The sequence below is a fragment of the Paramisgurnus dabryanus genome, chromosome 1, assembly GCF_030506205.2.
Source record: "Paramisgurnus dabryanus chromosome 1, PD_genome_1.1, whole genome shotgun sequence".
Taxonomy (NCBI): domain Eukaryota; kingdom Metazoa; phylum Chordata; class Actinopteri; order Cypriniformes; family Cobitidae; genus Paramisgurnus; species Paramisgurnus dabryanus.
The window spans coordinates 9783941-9801341 of record NC_133337.1 but is presented as its reverse complement, the minus strand read 5'-3'; the positions used below and the strand labels follow the sequence as shown (position 1 = coordinate 9801341).

At 35.3% G+C, this 17401-nt stretch overlaps 2 protein-coding genes across 2 annotated transcripts; both read left to right on the top strand.

Annotated features, from left to right (window-relative positions):
* The first annotated feature begins 46 nt into the window (after positions 1-46).
* On the top strand, positions 47-6316 carry mapk12b (mitogen-activated protein kinase 12b). The gene is made up of 12 exons (XM_065265660.2): positions 47-330; positions 1429-1558; positions 1654-1712; positions 1807-1918; positions 2000-2029; positions 2532-2579; positions 4010-4124; positions 4642-4713; positions 5090-5169; positions 5269-5347; positions 5449-5622; positions 5835-6316. The coding sequence occupies exons 1-12, from the start codon at positions 212-214 to the stop codon at positions 5909-5911; spliced, it is 1095 nt and encodes a 364-aa protein (XP_065121732.1). The 5' UTR covers positions 47-211; the 3' UTR covers positions 5912-6316.
* A 1519-nt stretch (positions 6317-7835) lies between these two features.
* Positions 7836-9258, top strand: LOC135746996 (hemagglutinin/amebocyte aggregation factor). The gene is made up of 5 exons (XM_065265661.1): positions 7836-7993; positions 8159-8237; positions 8338-8526; positions 8602-8754; positions 9150-9258. Exons 1-5 carry the CDS (start codon positions 7939-7941, stop codon positions 9193-9195), a joined length of 522 nt encoding a protein of 173 aa, XP_065121733.1. The 5' UTR covers positions 7836-7938; the 3' UTR covers positions 9196-9258.
* Positions 9259-17401: the final 8143 nt, after the last annotated feature.

Sequence of the window (17401 nt, the reverse complement as noted above, 5' to 3'; positions counted from 1 at the left end):
AAGTTTCGATGTTTCTTCTTAAATGCACGCACTCCTGTGCGTCTCCGGTGCGAAGATTGAACCGCCCCCAAACGTCCTGCCGCTCTCTCCAAAGTTGCGCTCTCTGTTTCCGCTCGTCTGATACTTTGTTTTTTCAAAACACCAGACAAACCATGAGCACGTAACACTTTATTTTCACATTTGAAAGATATTCTTTAAATAAACTCTCAGGATGTCACTCCGAATCAGGGCAGGATTTTATCGTCAGGATATAAACAGGACCGTTTGGGACGTACCGGAGAGATACAGTGATCTCATCCAAATAGGAACCGGAGCGTACGGGACGGTTTGGTAAATACATTCTTTGAAAAGTTTATATGATTATTTGAACAAGGCATTTTCATTTAGGTCTAAATTGTTACAACAATGATTTATCTTTAAGTATTTAGTTAATGAAAATGCGCTACAGACTATTAGGAAAGGAGAAAATTTCTAAATAAAGTTGCGCAAAATGTGGTTTTCCTAACTTTACGCTGATACACAAATTGATGTTATTTTTTAAGTCTGCTACAACTCAAGATCGTTTGCTACATTTTCCTGCTAAATTAAATCCTCGTGGCTTATCCAGTTCAACAACTGTGAGATATTTAAACCTTTCTCCTTTTGTAAGACAACGGATTGCATAACAAAGCCTCATTGTCTGTGCTTAACAAGCAGAAGTTGCAGAATTAGAGAGACCCTATCGGTCTTAAGTCAGTAGCAGACTGATATATTTCTCACATGTCCACCAAGTTTCTTAAGTTTCAGACTAATTACAACGGTTTCTCTTGGTGCGCAATGAGCAACAGTAATTTGCAAATATATTTAATATAGGTAACACTTTACAATAAGTTAACATTAGTTAACATTAACTAATAATGAGCTGCACTTATACAGCATTTATTAATCTTTGCTAATGTTAATTTTAAAAATTACTAAAACTTGATTCAAATCTTGTTAACGTTAATGTACTAACATGAACAAACAATTAAAAGCTTTATTTCTATTAACTAACATAAAAAAGATTAATAAATACTGTAACAAATGTATTGCTCATGGTTTGTTCGTGTTAGTTAATACATTAACTAATGTTAACTAATGACCCTTATTTTAAAGTGTTACCTTAATATGTTCTGTAATGAACCTCTTTTTTGCTCTTTAAACACCCCCCTTTTTGTTGTTGTTGTTGTTGTTCAGAACACATTTAGCATTTTGGGGTTGTTATGTAAACATACAATAAACATGGATATGTCGTATCTATATAACCAAAATGACCCTCCAATGTTTGTACTTTGGATGGTGTCCATTTCCCTCTTATTTTATAACCAAGTGGTCATGCAAAGTGTTGTAGGAACAAGTATTATGTATTGATCTTGTAATGACATTTCATTCCTCCCAATATATCCAAAGTTCAGCCAATGACCGTAAGACAGGAGTGCGTGTGGCCATCAAGAAGCTCCACAGACCATTTCAGTCCAGACTGTTTGCCAAACGTGCTTACAGAGAACTACGACTCCTCAAGCATATGAAACATGAAAATGTATGTTAACAGCACCTTTATCATTTACATGATACACAATCTGATGGGTTGGTGGATGCCAAATTGTGCTTTCTAACAAATATCCTATTGCACAGGTTATTGGGCTACTGGATGTTTTTACATCAGAAATCTTGTTGGACAGATTTCAGGACTTGTGAGTCAATATTTCTTTCAGTTTAAAAAGCAGTTTTCTGAGCATGTTGTTCATTGCAATGCATTTAATGTCGTTTAATTTTAAACTGTCTTAGTTACCTGGTGATGCCGTATATGGGCACAGATCTGGGAAAACTGATGAAGATGGAGAGGTTATCAGAGGACAGGGTTCAGTTTTTGGTCTATCAGATATTGAGGGGACTGAAGGTTAGACACAGAAACACACATTTGTAAAGCCCTCGTTTATAGTTTTGTGGTGTCTATAAATCTCTCTTTTTCTCTCCGCAGTATATTCATTCAGCCGGGATCATTCACAGGGTATGTGGCCTCTGAAAGTTTAAAAAGATGCACAGAGGGGGTTGGGTGACCACTTCATTCAACCTCAACATTCAATCATCCTCTGTCTCCATCTCTTCTGTTTCTCTCTTCCTTAAACATGTCTGAGAAAATGTATGGAGGCATGTTTCTTTAAAATCTTTTAAGTATCTGAAGCCATTGAGTGTGTGTGTGTGTATATATATATATATATATATATATATATATATATATATATATATATATATATATTATATCTATCTATCTATCTATCTATCTATCTATCTATCTATCTATCTATCTATCTATCTATATATATATATATATATATATATATATATACACACACACACACACACAATTATATATATATATATATATATATATATATATATATATATATATATATATATATATATATATTGCAATTGTTTAATGTTTTTACCACCTCTTTAGAAGAGTTTGTGTTTATAGTGATTGTCTACTTTGGGTTGTCATTACTCAGGATCTCAAACCAGGAAATCTTGCAGTGAACCAGGATTGCGAGCTGAAGGTATTAAATTCATATTATGTTTAAATTTGCTCTCAATGCTACTTATGTTATACAAATTATTATGATTATTATGTACACTCACCTAAAGAATTATTAGGAACACCTGTTCAATTTCTTATTAATGCAATTATCTAATCAACCAATCACATGGTAGTTGCTTCAATGCATTTAGGGATGTGGTCCTGGTCAAGACAATCTCCTGAACTCCAAACTGAATGTCAGAATGAGAAAGAAAGGTGATTTAAGCAATTTTGACATGGCATGGTTGTTGTTGCCAGACGGGCCAGGCTGAGTATTTCACAATCTGCTCAGTTACTGGGATTTTCATGCACAAACATCCAGTCCTGAGGGCGAAAATGCCTTTTTGATGCTAGAGGTCAGAGGAGAATTGGCGGACTGATTCAAGCTGATAGAATAGCAACTTTGACTGAAATAACCACTTGTTACAACCGAGGTAAATAGCAAAGCATTTGTAAAGCCACAACACGCACAACCTTGAGGCGGATGGGCTACAACAGCAGAAGACCCCACCGGGTACCACTCATCTCCACTACAAATAGGAAAAAAAAGGCTACAACTTGCACAAGCTGACCAAAATTGGACAGTTGAAAACTGGAAAAAAGTTGCCCGGTATGATGAGTCTTGATTTCTGTTGAGACATTCAGATGGTGGAGTCAGAATTTGGTGTAAACAGAATGAAAACATGGATCCATCATGCCTTGTTATCACTGTGCAGGCTGGTGGTGTAATGGGGGATGTTTTCTTGGCACACTTTAGGCTCCTTAGTGCCAACTCGGCATCCTTTAAATGCCCCGGCCTACCTGAGCATTGTTTCTGACAATGTCCATCCCTGTATGACCACCATGTACCCATCCTCTGATGGCTACTTCCCAGCAGGATAATGCACCATGTCACAAAGCTCGAATCATTTCAAATTGGTTTCTTGAACATGACAATGAGTTCACTGTATTAAAATGGCCCCCACAGTCACCAGATCTCAACCCAATAAAGCATCTTTGGGATGTTGCGGAAAGGGAGCTTCGTGCCCTGGATGTGTATCCCACAAATCTCCATCCACTGCAAGATGCTTTCCTATCAATATGGGCCAACATTTCTAAAGAATGCTTTCAGCACCTTGTTGAATCAATGCCACGTAGAATTAAGGCAGTTCTGAAGGCGAAAGGGGGTCAAACCCAGAATTAGTATGGTGTTCCTAATAATCCTTTAGGTGAGTGTATGTTATTAGATTACATATACACCACTGTGCAAAATTGTTATGCCGCACATAGATTTATTGTTTTTGCAATGACAAAATAAGCATTTTATTTAGTCTCTTTATACAACCAGATCATTTGTATGCAGTATTATGCATATGTTGGTCCTCTCAGAAATCATGTCACAGATTTAGTGATTGTATGTTTTGGATGCAGATCCTGGACTTTGGACTTGCACGACAGACAGATTCCGAAATGACAGGTTATGTTGTTACTCGCTGGTACAGAGCACCGGAGGTTATCCTAAACTGGATGCATTACTCACAAACAGGTGACACACACTTGTCGGACATATGTGACCCTGGACCACAAAACCACTCATAATGGTCAATTTCTGTACATCAAACATCAAATAGCTTTCCATTGATGTATGTTTTGTCAGGAAATGGGAATATTTGGTTGAGATACAGCTATTTATAAATCGTTTGCAATCTTTTTGAAAATATTGAGAAAATTGCCTTTAAAGTTGTCCAAAGTCCTTAGCAACACATATTACTAATGATAAATATATTTTATATATTTACAGTAGGAAACCTAAAAATTATCTTCATGGAACATAAACTTTACTTAATACCCCGGCATAAAAAGATGAGTAATTTTGACCCAATGTATTGTCGGCTACACAAATATACCTGTGCAACTTATGACAGGTTTTGTGGTCCAGGGTCACAAATACATAAACTTATGTAGATTTCACTGATGAGACATCAATAAAATCAATAGTTATCATTTTCAAAATGTTTAGTTGATAGATCTGAATAATCGCTTGCTATTTCTCCTGTTTTTAGTTGACATCTGGTCGGTGGGCTGCATCATGGCAGAGATGTTACTTGGGAGGCCACTTTTTAAAGGAAATGACCGTATCTTTTTCTCACAATATAACAGAAACACAATGTCTGCTATAGGTTGATATGCTGGCGCCATTTAAAAAAGGCATACCGGTAAGTTTACATGTATAATAGTATCTATAACTTCTGTTTCCCCAGTTTTATAATACGAAAGCTGAAATACCTTATTCACATGTATGTATATGGCTGATGCTTTTATCTGAATTGCATTTAAACAATTCATTTTATCATTACATACACTCCCTAGGAAATGAACCCATGACCTTGTGTTGTAAGCGTCACGTCTAGTTGAGTGCATTTATACTATTATTAGAAAACACAACTGCAAAACAAGGTCTGTACTGCCTGTCCTGTCTTCCACTGTATTCCTTGACTTAAAGATTTTAAGATCTGGACCAGCTGAGAGAAATCATGAAAATCACAGGAACGCCAGCGCAGGACTTCATCACGAAGCTACAAAGCCAAGACGTGAGTGTGTAACAAACACTGAGAAAGATTAGAGAGAAATTGATTTCATACATAAATGTACAATTCATGCATGTGCTTTTCCTTAATGTGTTAATCCAGGCCAAAAACTACATCAGAGGTTTACCCAAAGTGCCAAAGAAAGACTTGAGCACAATTTTCTTTAAAGCCAGTTCAGACGGTAAGCCAGTTCTGTCTTTTGTAACATTATAATAGATCTCTGCCCATCCATTGCACCGCACAGCCCAGCAAGTTTAAAAAAAAGTCTCATGTCTTTGTCAGCGGTGAGTGCTTTAGAACGAATGCTGGTTCTGGATCCAGAAAGACGCGTCAGTGCTGCAGAAGCTCTTGAGCTCCCACTGTTCACAGAGTTCAGAGAACCTGAGGAGGAGACAGAGGCGCTGCCATACGATCACTCCATGGACAACACAGAGCTTCCTCTGGATCAATGGAAACGTATGAGAGAGGGGTTCGGGGAGGGGTTGAAGTTTTAACCATAAATCTTGTTAGCCAATAACTTTTTTCTTCAAGACATAGTGATATTCCACAAGGGGGCGCTAGAAATCTAAAGCTGAATTGAAAGCTCATAAATGTCTTTAAAATTACACATGATTTTTCATGCTGGCATTTTCACACTGTTTACTCTGATATCCGTTTCCTCTGTCCAGGTCACACATTTACAGAGATCCTATCATTTCAACCACCCATCACAGAGATCAAAGACTCCAAAGAAACATGTCTATGAATGGATACACACACATAGATACACAGACACAAAGATAAAGACTAAGAGTTGTATAAGTGAGCACTATGTGGGCTTCTCTGTGAGAGAAAATTTTGAACAAATATGAGCTTTAAAACTTTTTGATACAACATTGCTCAGTAAACAAGACTCTACATTTATACAAGCTCAAGGTTCTTAAGTGATGTAAATATGCAATTTTGTATTTGGTATAAAACAAAAACAATATACTGAGTACACAACACACTCTTAAAAGTAAAGCTTAATAAAGGGTTCTTGGTCCGGCATAAAGAACATTTAACATCCACAGAAACTTTTGTTGCACAGATTAATAAAAAGTAAGAGACTTATGTTGTTTTATTGAATAAAAGTTTTTTCGGGAAACAAAAATGTTTATTCTTTCGCATTACTCTTTCGCAAGAGTGTGGGCTTTGATTTAAGTGTACCATTATCATCATTTAATTTACTGTTTATTAATTAAATAGATTGTCAATAATTATATAGTTTTATAAAATAAATAAATCATTACAGTGAGATTCTCACATTAGTTTTTTTTGTAAATTATTTATCTGTTAATTATTAATGTGAAAAAAGATTTCAGTATATATCTATATATGCTAATAATTATAAACATTATTATAATGCATAGTACTTAAAATAATTATATCACATAGATCACTACAGACAGGATTGTCATCTACACTTCAAAAAGTGCTAGGTTGCTTCAGGTCGGCCAAATTTGGACATTTTCTAGGTTCATTTAACACAGGCCCGGTACTAGGCTTGCTGGACTGGGGGGCAGCAGAAGGGAAATCTGCCCCCCAGCCCCCGTGAGACCCGGCCCTGATTTAACATAGAAAATTTTTAACCCAGTCATGGGTTGAATAAAACAGGCTTTTTTACATATATACATTAATTCAAGCTAGTATATGTATTTGAATAATCTGACTGCAAATTGAATGAGATTAATTCAGTAATAAAATATCATCTTGATATAATTTTAATAATAATAATAATTCATTAAATTTATATAGCGCTTTTCTGCAGACCTCAAAGCGCTTTACATATGAATGGGGGAATCTCCTCAACCACCACCAATGTGCAGCATCCACCTGGATGATGCGACGGCAGACATATTGCGCTAGAATGCCCACCACACACCAGCTTATTAGTGGAGAGGAGACTGAGTGATAAAGCCAAGTAGTATGAGGGGATGATTAGGCCAACGGGCAAGTTTGGCCGGGATGCCGGGGCACACCCCTACTCTTTTTATCAAAGACATCCTGGGATTTTTAATGAGCACAGAGAGTCAGGACCTCAGTTTTTACGTCTCATCTGAAAGATGGTGCTTTTTGACAGTATAGTGTCCCCGTCACTATACTGGGGTGTTAGGACCCACACAGACCACAGGGTGAGCACCCCCTGCTGGTCTCACAATTTTAGAAAATGTTATGTTTGGGAAACATAATAAGAGAGTGACATAATATAATGTAAGGGGAAATAAGAAGGTTTTAAAGAGTACACTCTCAAAAATAAATGACAGAAGAGCTTTACACTGTAAAAAAATTACTTCAGTTGGTAACATCCAAAAATCGATTTGTTTGTTACCAATTGAAGTATTTTTCTAAGTTGATCCAACTTTTTACAGTGTAGTTCCTTAAATAACCTTTAACATCTGAAGAAATTTGTGTTCCACAAAATGTTTTAATAGTGAAAATTAAAGGTTATTTAGATATGAAGGACATTCTTCTATATGGCATAGCTGTGAAGCAACATTTACGCAACTTTATTTTTAATAGTGCGTTATGATGTTGAAGATCTAAAACTACTAATGTAAATGTTTTTTATGTTTTTTTTATTGAGCAAGGCTATTTCTGAAGAATCACCTTGAAATAATCAGTCACACCTGTTTAAATATGCTTTCATCCCACTTATGCAGCAACTTGTTACTTATGTGACCCTGAAGTCTTAATATATAAAGCTGCACATTTCTCTCCTCAAGATACTTTGTGAGCTCCTAAAGCAACACAATGAGAAGAGCTGCTTTATTGCTGCTGCTGGCTGGAGTGCTGGCCAATGGAAAAGGTGAGCAAATTAAAAAATTTTACAATAAACATAAATATGGAAAAAAAATGATATTATGCCTGAATTCCTAAATAACATGTTGATGATTTACTCATGTGATATGTTACTCGTTTCACTTTATAAACACATTAATTTGATAAAGTGTCTTCTACATTAAACCCACAGAGGTACACTGGGAGAATGGCTATGATGAGAATTTAAGTTTTGCCTGTGCTCCAGGACAGTCAATATCCTACGTAAAAAGGTAAATACGAAGTTTTTGCTAGGCTGAGCAAAAAAGTTAATCTGCAAGCATGTGTTTAAAACACTTTTTTTTTGTTTGAATTTTCATATGCTTGATAAAGCCAACATAGTAACAGCAAAGAGGACAGAATGTGGGAGTTTGGCTGTAAACACACCTTTGATGCCAGCACTGAATGTTTCTGGTCACCTTATGCGAATGACTTTGACCAGCAATTCACCTATGAATGTCCACCAAACCACGTCATGGCGGGAATGAGCAGCTATCATAGCAACAAACACGAGGACAGGCGGTAAGCTCTTATATTTGACCGATTTTAAAAACTTCAATTCACATGAGCTGATGTCAGTACCATGTTTTTACACAGGTGGCAGTTTTACTGTTGTAGAAGTAATGGGTATTGTAATGCAGACTGTCAGTGGACTACATATGTGAACTGGTTTGATGAAGCCTTCCATTGGACTGTACCCAACATGAACTATCTGGTAGGCACCGACAGCTACCATGAAAATAAACACGAGTGAGTACCGCAATTTCCACATGAACATCATTTAAATTTTGTAAATAAGGGACAGTCACATCACAAAATAAACCCGTACGTTGATATTGTCCTTAATACTTAACAAATCTTAATATTGATAAAAGTTTTTGATTGTCAGATAAAGATTTACAAAAACATTTTTACAGCATGTTTACATTTTTTTTTTTCAAATTGACTAACAGTTTATTCAAGCTATACATTTTGTGTGTGCCTGGGATGTTTGCTTTATTCTCTGATGTATTTCTACCATGTACAGCACTTTAAGAAGTTCCTTCAAAGTCACTACACAAAATTAAGTTTAATTATTACATTATAAAGTTGAACTTTATATTTTAATACTGGCTAATATGATACCTATTTTATTTTTTTTACAGAGACCGGCGCTGGAAGTACATGTTCTGCTTACAAAGAAAATGCTGAGATTGTCACACATTTCCACAAACTTTCAACAGTGAAATAAAAATGGAAAAGATTTGATGTAAATTAATTGTTCTTATTGCATTAGGTCTGAGATGTGAACCTACACAGGTAAATCATTTATATAAAAAAAAGAAGTTTTTTTCAAATGAACTAAGCCTGAGATTTACTACAGTTATTAGTGTGACAAGCCTACTGGACCCAGCAAGCAATTTTTGGCTAAAAAAGGCCAAATTTGGGCTCGCAGTGAAAGTCTAATGGACATCTCACTGTAGCCCAAAAAATAGATGATGTGTATATGCTTACAACATGTAAAAGAAATGAAAGCAAACACCTTGAACACCTGTTGACTTTGCTTACATGATGGAATATCATACATTTTGCGAGTTATTTTGAAAAAAAAAATGCCATGTAACCAAATACAAGGTTATTTAGGGTAGAAGTGGGTTACTCACAGCCAGACTACTGTATATTGGGTCTATAGTTAGCTATCATTTCTTGGTAATTGGTTGATATTGCTTACAGGGTAGTTCCTGCAAAATCATAATGTCACATGACAGCAATGCAAACCTAATAATAAAACAGTGAAAAGTAAAAGTTAAAAATTATTAAGTATGCACACATTTAAATCACTCCCATCACTTCTGCAATCTCAAGTCACATTGTAGTATCATCTGATTAACAGATTTCTAACCAAAACTTCACATTTTCTTGAATATTCATTTTATCCAATAAACAGATATTTCAAGTGCATTAGCAGACATGTGAGAAAATATACATTTATTTATTTTATTTTATTTTTTTGCCAAATTAACCTTCCAAATCAGAAATCCTCTGAACCTTATTGAAGTGAAACTGATATTATCATTGTAGGAAAACACAAGGACTAAAGATTAAAACCAAAAGAGTGAAAAACTAGAACTGTGCAGCTCTGTTTACTTCTGATATTTATTTAATGTGCACATTCAAATTCAAAGTTCAAAACGTTGCTTATCACAGAGTGTGTATATATCACTGAATATAACAGAATTGCAAAGGGAGTTTGAAACTCTATTTGAAATCTGACGCTACAAGATGAGAGTGAAACAACAATCAAGGTATTACAACATTATCCTAATAGCATAATATCTTTTTGGGCGGCATAACATTTGAATAAATGACCTAAATGTTTTTATAAGTGTAGTCTCTCGAACATCATGAGAGGAGCTGCTCTGTTTCTGCTGATCGCTGCCTTCACCGAAGAACGGGAAATAAGAAAAAAATATTTTGTTTTGTCTATCGATATATATTATATTTACACTATACATATATAACATATAGAAATGTTATTTATAAAATATATTTTGTAATTTTTAATGTAATGTAAAACTTTTTTGATATCCACAGAATCACACTGGATAAATAATTATGATTATGAATTCAGTTTCATTTGTCCCCATGGTCAGTCAATTTCCTATATAAAGGGGTGAGTAGAAAACCCCCTAATGTACTGCCTGTTTTCCGTTTTGTAGGAAGTTAGACAGAATATTTTAATTTCTCAAATGTGTCTCTTATTGTTCCTTTACCTGATGAACACAAAAAGCCAACATCATAATTATTATAAGGACAGATTGTGGGACATTGGCTGTAAAAAGGCCTTCAGCTCCGACTCCGAATGTTTTTGTTCCCCTTACGTGAACTACTTTGATGAACCATTCACCTACACCTGTCTGTCAAACTATGTTCTAACAGGAATAGGGAGTTTCCATAGCAACCCACATGAAGACAGACGAATCAGTGAATATATTTTTACCAATTTTAAAGTGTAACGTATAGATTCATTAAGGTGATAACAATATTTTTTAACACAGATGGCAATTTTGATTGCTGTAAAGGTAGCAACCACTGTAATGCCAACTGTTATTGGACTACATGTCAATTGGTTTGATGAGGAATTTCATTGGAATGTACCTCACTTTAATTATCTAGTGGGTGCTGAAAGCTACCATCACAATCATTATGAGTGAGTACAAAGTTATTTTATATTACTGATACAGTAGGTAATGATTGACAGTTTCTAAGCAGCTTTGTTAAACTTTTGTTCTCATAAAATTACATTTTTCTGGTTAAAATATTACTAACCAGATGTCTAACATCTATCCCTTATAATAACAACATAATAAAATGAGGAGAAGTTATTATTTATTTTGTAACTAACTAATATCATGCTTATCTTACTTTTTTAGAGATCGTCGTTGGAGATACAAGTAATGTGCAAACAACTGTTGAAAAGTGCTTCTCACAAAGTCAACTCAATAATTGATTTTATTGAAATTAATAAAAAATGGCTTGAAGAATAAAGAGGATTTTCTTATTTTATCAATGCATTAAAGGGGATATTTCACAAGACTTTTTGAAAATGTAAAATAAATCAATTAAGCCCAGATTAATATTGTGTGGAAACATTAACCATCTAAGACCTGGATGCCCACGTACATTTTGCACCATAATACTTAATTCTGTGTAACTGGAAGCTGTTGTGCATAAATGTGGACAATTACACTGCTTCATGTTCAAAGAAAACTATTTGGTTAGTATATTTATTGGTTCTTCCTAACCCCAAAATAGCTGAAAGAAATCTGAAAAAAGGCAAACCAAAGCTCTGGTCTTAGGAGGGTTAATTCTAAGTACTCTTCTATACTGTAACAAAATAGGCTTCAAGACTGGTGACGCTTTTATTCCAAATTCCTAATCTGCCTTTCTTATGTAACTTCATAGTTACTGGATTATAGCAAGCATATTTTGCCTATTTTTGGATAAGAGAAGTTAAAGTGTCATTGTCAAAATGAGTTATGTTACAGTTTTTAAAATGAATTCTGTGTAATTAAACCTAAAAAAAAAAATAGGGCTACTAACCAACAGCCTTACTTTGTATAATTGAATGTTTTGTTTAATTAAAATGTTAAGTTTGAGAACTGTTTTTGAGAACATTTTCTTTGGGCGTCCGTGAAGAAATACACTGCACACAAGGGGGGCACATGTTGAAAAAGTTTGATAACCACTGGGCTAGCTTACCTATTAAAAATGTAAAATAAATCACTTTTATGTCTGTCATCATGTAAACCATGATAGTGTTAAAGTGTTGAAATTCACTTAAAAAAAAAACTTGTAGCGCAACCCAGGCTGGCCTACAAAGTGACGTCATGACCAAGCGGCTCTATGTTTATATTTTCCTGCTTTATTATTGTCAGAATTGCACCATACTCCTTTCATTCTGAAATACCAGTGTGCGGTTTAACTGTGAAATAAAGGTGATTACATTAAACAAATATTTGTTGCGCCACCCTTATCTAACTTTAGTTTGGAAACACCTGCGCATGTTTGAGTGGTGACGCCATTGAGTGCTAATAGGAGTGCAAGACACGTGCCAAAGCACGTCATTTATGCGTTGCCTCAGTGTTATTCAAATGTTCATGATTTAAATAATTTGTTTCTTTAAAAAAAACAAATGACACATAGAAGATTGTTAAGTAGGCTATATATAAAACATTAAGCACTTTCTGCCAACCACCTGTTGTAAGTGTATGTATGTATGTATGTGCATAAATCTGCTGTTTGCTAAATAACAAAGAAAAAAAATAACAGGAAATGGTCCAAATACACATCAGCTAATAATTTAATTATTAATAATCTGGATAGCAATGTGTTGTGTGTTTACAAGTTTATTTGAAACAATAAATGTTTCTTTTCCGAACCACAAGGTGGCAATATAGCTTTGGTTTACATTGGTAGGCCACATGAGTCACATTCAAACTAGTGACCAAACTACTAAAGCCTGTTGGAAATAAAGACTCTCTTTGTAGTCCTTTCATGAGCATTGTTTAATTTTGCATGTCCCCATTGCCCTGTCCCTTGCTTTACTTTCTCATTCATTTTCTATCTCTTTGTCCTTCTTTCCTCCCTTTGCTTTGAGTCTTTTAAACTGACCTTGAGTGGAATTTAATATTTAGCTTGTAGGCCACATGGGCTAAGAAACAAACTTACAAAAGCAACAGATTGCTTTATTGAGGAAGCGGGTTGCAGATGGTGGTGATGTATGTCTAGCAGGTGGAACGTGCAATAGACGAGTCCGGTTCATGGCCAGTGTGTATCCGGCCGAAACAAAGCTGATATCCATACACACGCCGGATCGCTAAGACAAAACGTCTGTCAGTGTGACCGGACACATTATAATAAGGAACATCAGCAGAGAGCCACACACACAGATGCAGGCCTATAAAAGAACAATATGCAGATAATATGCACGCATAGCTTTAACAGAGGTCATTATAGCATGCTTTTGTGAATTGTGTTATAAATGACTGTATTTTTTTGGTTAATAGAGAGTCATTATTGAAGTAGCCTAAAGTAGATTTTGCTCTTGCAGGTACAGTAGGCTATACAGGCACATTAAGAAACTGGTTCCCATGCCTCTGCTTGCTGTTTCACACGTCTCGGATATCGCGCTTAAAGTGAAACATCTCTCATTGTCAAGGTCTCATGGGAGATTTGGGGGGTGGTGCGACACTGAAAGAGGAGAGAAACCGAAAAATAATGGGTAGAATAAAGAAATAGATGCCAGTGAGGGAGGGAAGAAGGGAGGGAGGGAGAGCGATAGAGGGAATAGTAAAGAGAGAGAGAAAATGCGTCCCTGCCAGGACTCACGTAGACCTACAGCTGCAGAGTCTTTCTGATCTCAGTACCTCCCTCAGTCTCTCCGTCATGCTCCCCGTTCCTTAAATGTGTGGGGGTGTGTGTGTTTGAATGAGAGAAAGCGCCTTTCTATTTGTAGATCAGGCTGTTTAAATAACCTGATTGTCTACACCACACAAACTTTGCAGTCAGCATATGCAAGTGTGCGTGTGTGACGTGTGTACAGTATACATCAGCTGAGACGTGGCATATACATTACACAAATACTGTACATATAGCGTCTTGTATGACATCAGCCCTTGGCTCTGACAGGACATCTGCATGCTGAGTTGCATATTTTATTCACAGCTCATTCTGATTGGTTACTGCATGGCTCCTCACATTACTGCATTGTTGTGATTGGTTGCTTCTTTGATTTGTCAATGACTGGCTTGCTGTGATTGCATTTGGTTTTAAGTATCAAGACAATGAAACTGACAATAATATATAGATTAAAAAGCGTTGCTATCAGTGTAATACAATTAAATATTCATTAATGATTGACAGTTTCTGTAGCTCAGTCGGTAGAGCATTGCATTAGCAGCACACAGGGTCATGGGTTTGATCCCCAGGGAGAAAACATGCTGATAAAACGTATAGTTTGTAATGCACTGTAAGTTGCTTTAAATACGCGTTTGCCAAATGCATAAATGCAGATGTAGTGATACAGCTTCCATAATGTTTTCCAGGATGCACATTGCATTTATATATTATATATTTATGCATTTGGCAGACACTTTTATCCAAAGCAACTTATAGTGCATTACAAGATATTGTTATCAGTATTTGTGTTCCTTGGGTTTGAACCCATGACCATTTGCGCTGCAAACGCAATGCTCTACCACGGAGCTATACAGGAACACAATTTATAATTTCAGATGCATTATAGCAGTTTTTGTTTGTATGTTATAAAAAATATAATATATAATATAATAAATATTGATGTAAACAAAAGCTCCTTTAGCGGCAGAGCTTTAACTTCTGATATTTGAAAGCATGTGCTGACTCGAGGGAGACCATTTTTAGCCTGGGTCATAATTTCAAGGTTTCCCAAGGAGAGATGTCTAAACTCAGCTTGGCAGGCTGTGAGGTTCACTGGCTTCTGTTGCTGGTGATTCTGACATTAATGAACTCTTGCGACAGAGAGAAGCATCTGATTACAGATCTCTCGAAAGTTGTACTGTAATGACAATACTGACTCTCTAAGTTAAATGCCTTAAGGATTCAAATTCTATTGAATTCTGACTTGATATCAATACATTAACGAATCTTCTATATAATGTGTGTTCTTTAGTTGACAAACCGTTCGATATCATTTTAACACCCAAATATGTTTTCAGTATGGCAATTCATACCGGTCCAACAAAAGCTAACAAACACCGAATTTCCAAGTTGGCTCTTGGATTTGGATTTAATGAGTTTGTTGATGTTTGTTGACTCAGCATGAATTAACCTTATAAAGGAAAATATATAATGATATAAATATAATATAATGAAAAGCTTCAAATATATCCAACATGAAAGAGTTTATCTGAGCGTTGAGTCAAAAAGGGTTGAGCCTGGCCATTGGGTTAAATTAAAGGTGGGGTGCATGACTTCTGAAAGCCAATGTTGACATTTGACATCACCTAAACAAACACGCCCCTACCCCAATAGAATCTGGACCTTCTTTTGATAGACCCGCCCCACACATACGCAACCCAGGCAACGATGTTGGTTACTAGACGTGCCTTTAACCCAGAAAATGGTTATATTTGACCTAACAATGGGCCAAAACAACCCAGCATAGGTAAAATTACAACTTAACAGACTGAGTTTGTTCCTGTTTTGACACAATACTGGGTTGACAATAGAGTGTACTATAGTAAACTGTAGTAAATAAAGTACGCTTTAGTATATTATAGTAATTACTACACGTTTTTACTGTATACTGCAGTATTCTGTAGTATTAACTATATTGACTTGATAATATAACAACGGTAAAATACTTTAATATTTACTAACAGTAAGGTACAGTTTACTATAGTTAATACTTAAGTATACTACAGTATGTTTTAATGTGGGATAATATTTAGTATGTAATATTATTAGTTATACCACAAGGCTTCTTTCTGATTGGTAGAGAAATGTTCATGGGTAAGCATAATTTTTTCGAAAAAAGCGCAACCTGTTAAATGTCTTCAAATAACCACCAGAGCAATGTCCTAACAATATCTGTGGTAACTTTGCTTGGAGTCGTGCCGCATCACCACATTGGGTGGTCATTATCTTCGAATTATTCAACGGCCCTTCGTCAATAATTCCTTACAAAGCTTAGAATTGTTTTAGGTATCTATATACAATGATAGCAAAAGGTAATTCGGCAACGCTTTAGATTACAGCCCGGAAAGTACTACGTAAGTACAGCGAATTTACAGCGTATGTTTCTGTAATTATAGTTTACTTATTAAGTACGTACGTGTAATTATAAGGGAACAATTTATAATATTTGGGGAATAAAGGGGTAACAACCAGGAAAAATACAAATAATATATGTAGTAAATATTTTTGATTACTTAACAAAACTTAAAATTCAGTTAATGTGTTTATGCAATTTATTAGTACGATACAATTTATTTAGAATTTTCAATAAAGGTTACTGACCTTAATAAAGAAAAAGAGTACAGAAATTTATTGGGTCATCAAGCAAAATTAAAAATAGGCAAGGCAACTTTGGTGAAAAAAGCAAGCAAAACTAGAACAACACTCTTAGAACAAATGTGTTAAAAACAACACATTAGTGTTGATTTTGGGATGACACACTAAATGTGTTGTCCCAAAATCCACCCATTTCTGTGTTATTATGGAAACAACACATTTTGTGTTACTTTTAACACAACTTGTGTTATAACACAACTTGTGTTATATTTTAACACAAAATCAACACAAAATGATATATAATGTGTTTAAATTACACACAATGTGTTAAAAACTTAACACACAAAGATGTGTAAAAAATTAACACATCCTTTCTAAGAGTGTATTTTCTGTAGTTACTGTTTTGTATTGTTACAGTCTAAGTCAAAAATTTTTACCCCCTTGTTTCACGTAGTTACAGAGTAAGTACAGAATCTGCGGGCTGTAAATTAAAGTGGCACTTGTTACCCCCTTGTTTCACGTAGTTAAAGAGTAAATACAACATCTGCGGGCTGTAAATTAAAGTGGCACTTGTTACCCCTTTGTTCCGAAAATATTATAAATTGTTCCCTTAAAATTACATGTATGTACTTTATAAGTACACTATAATTACAGAAATGTATGCTATAAATTCGCTGTACTTACGCAGTACTTTACTGCATATATTATTTGTATTTTTCCTGGTTGTTACCCCTTTATTCCCCAAATATTATAAATTGTTCCCTTATAATTACACGTACGTACTTCATAAGTAAACTATAATTACAGAAACATACGCTGTAAATTCGCTGTACTTACCCAGTACTTTCCGGGCTGTAATCTA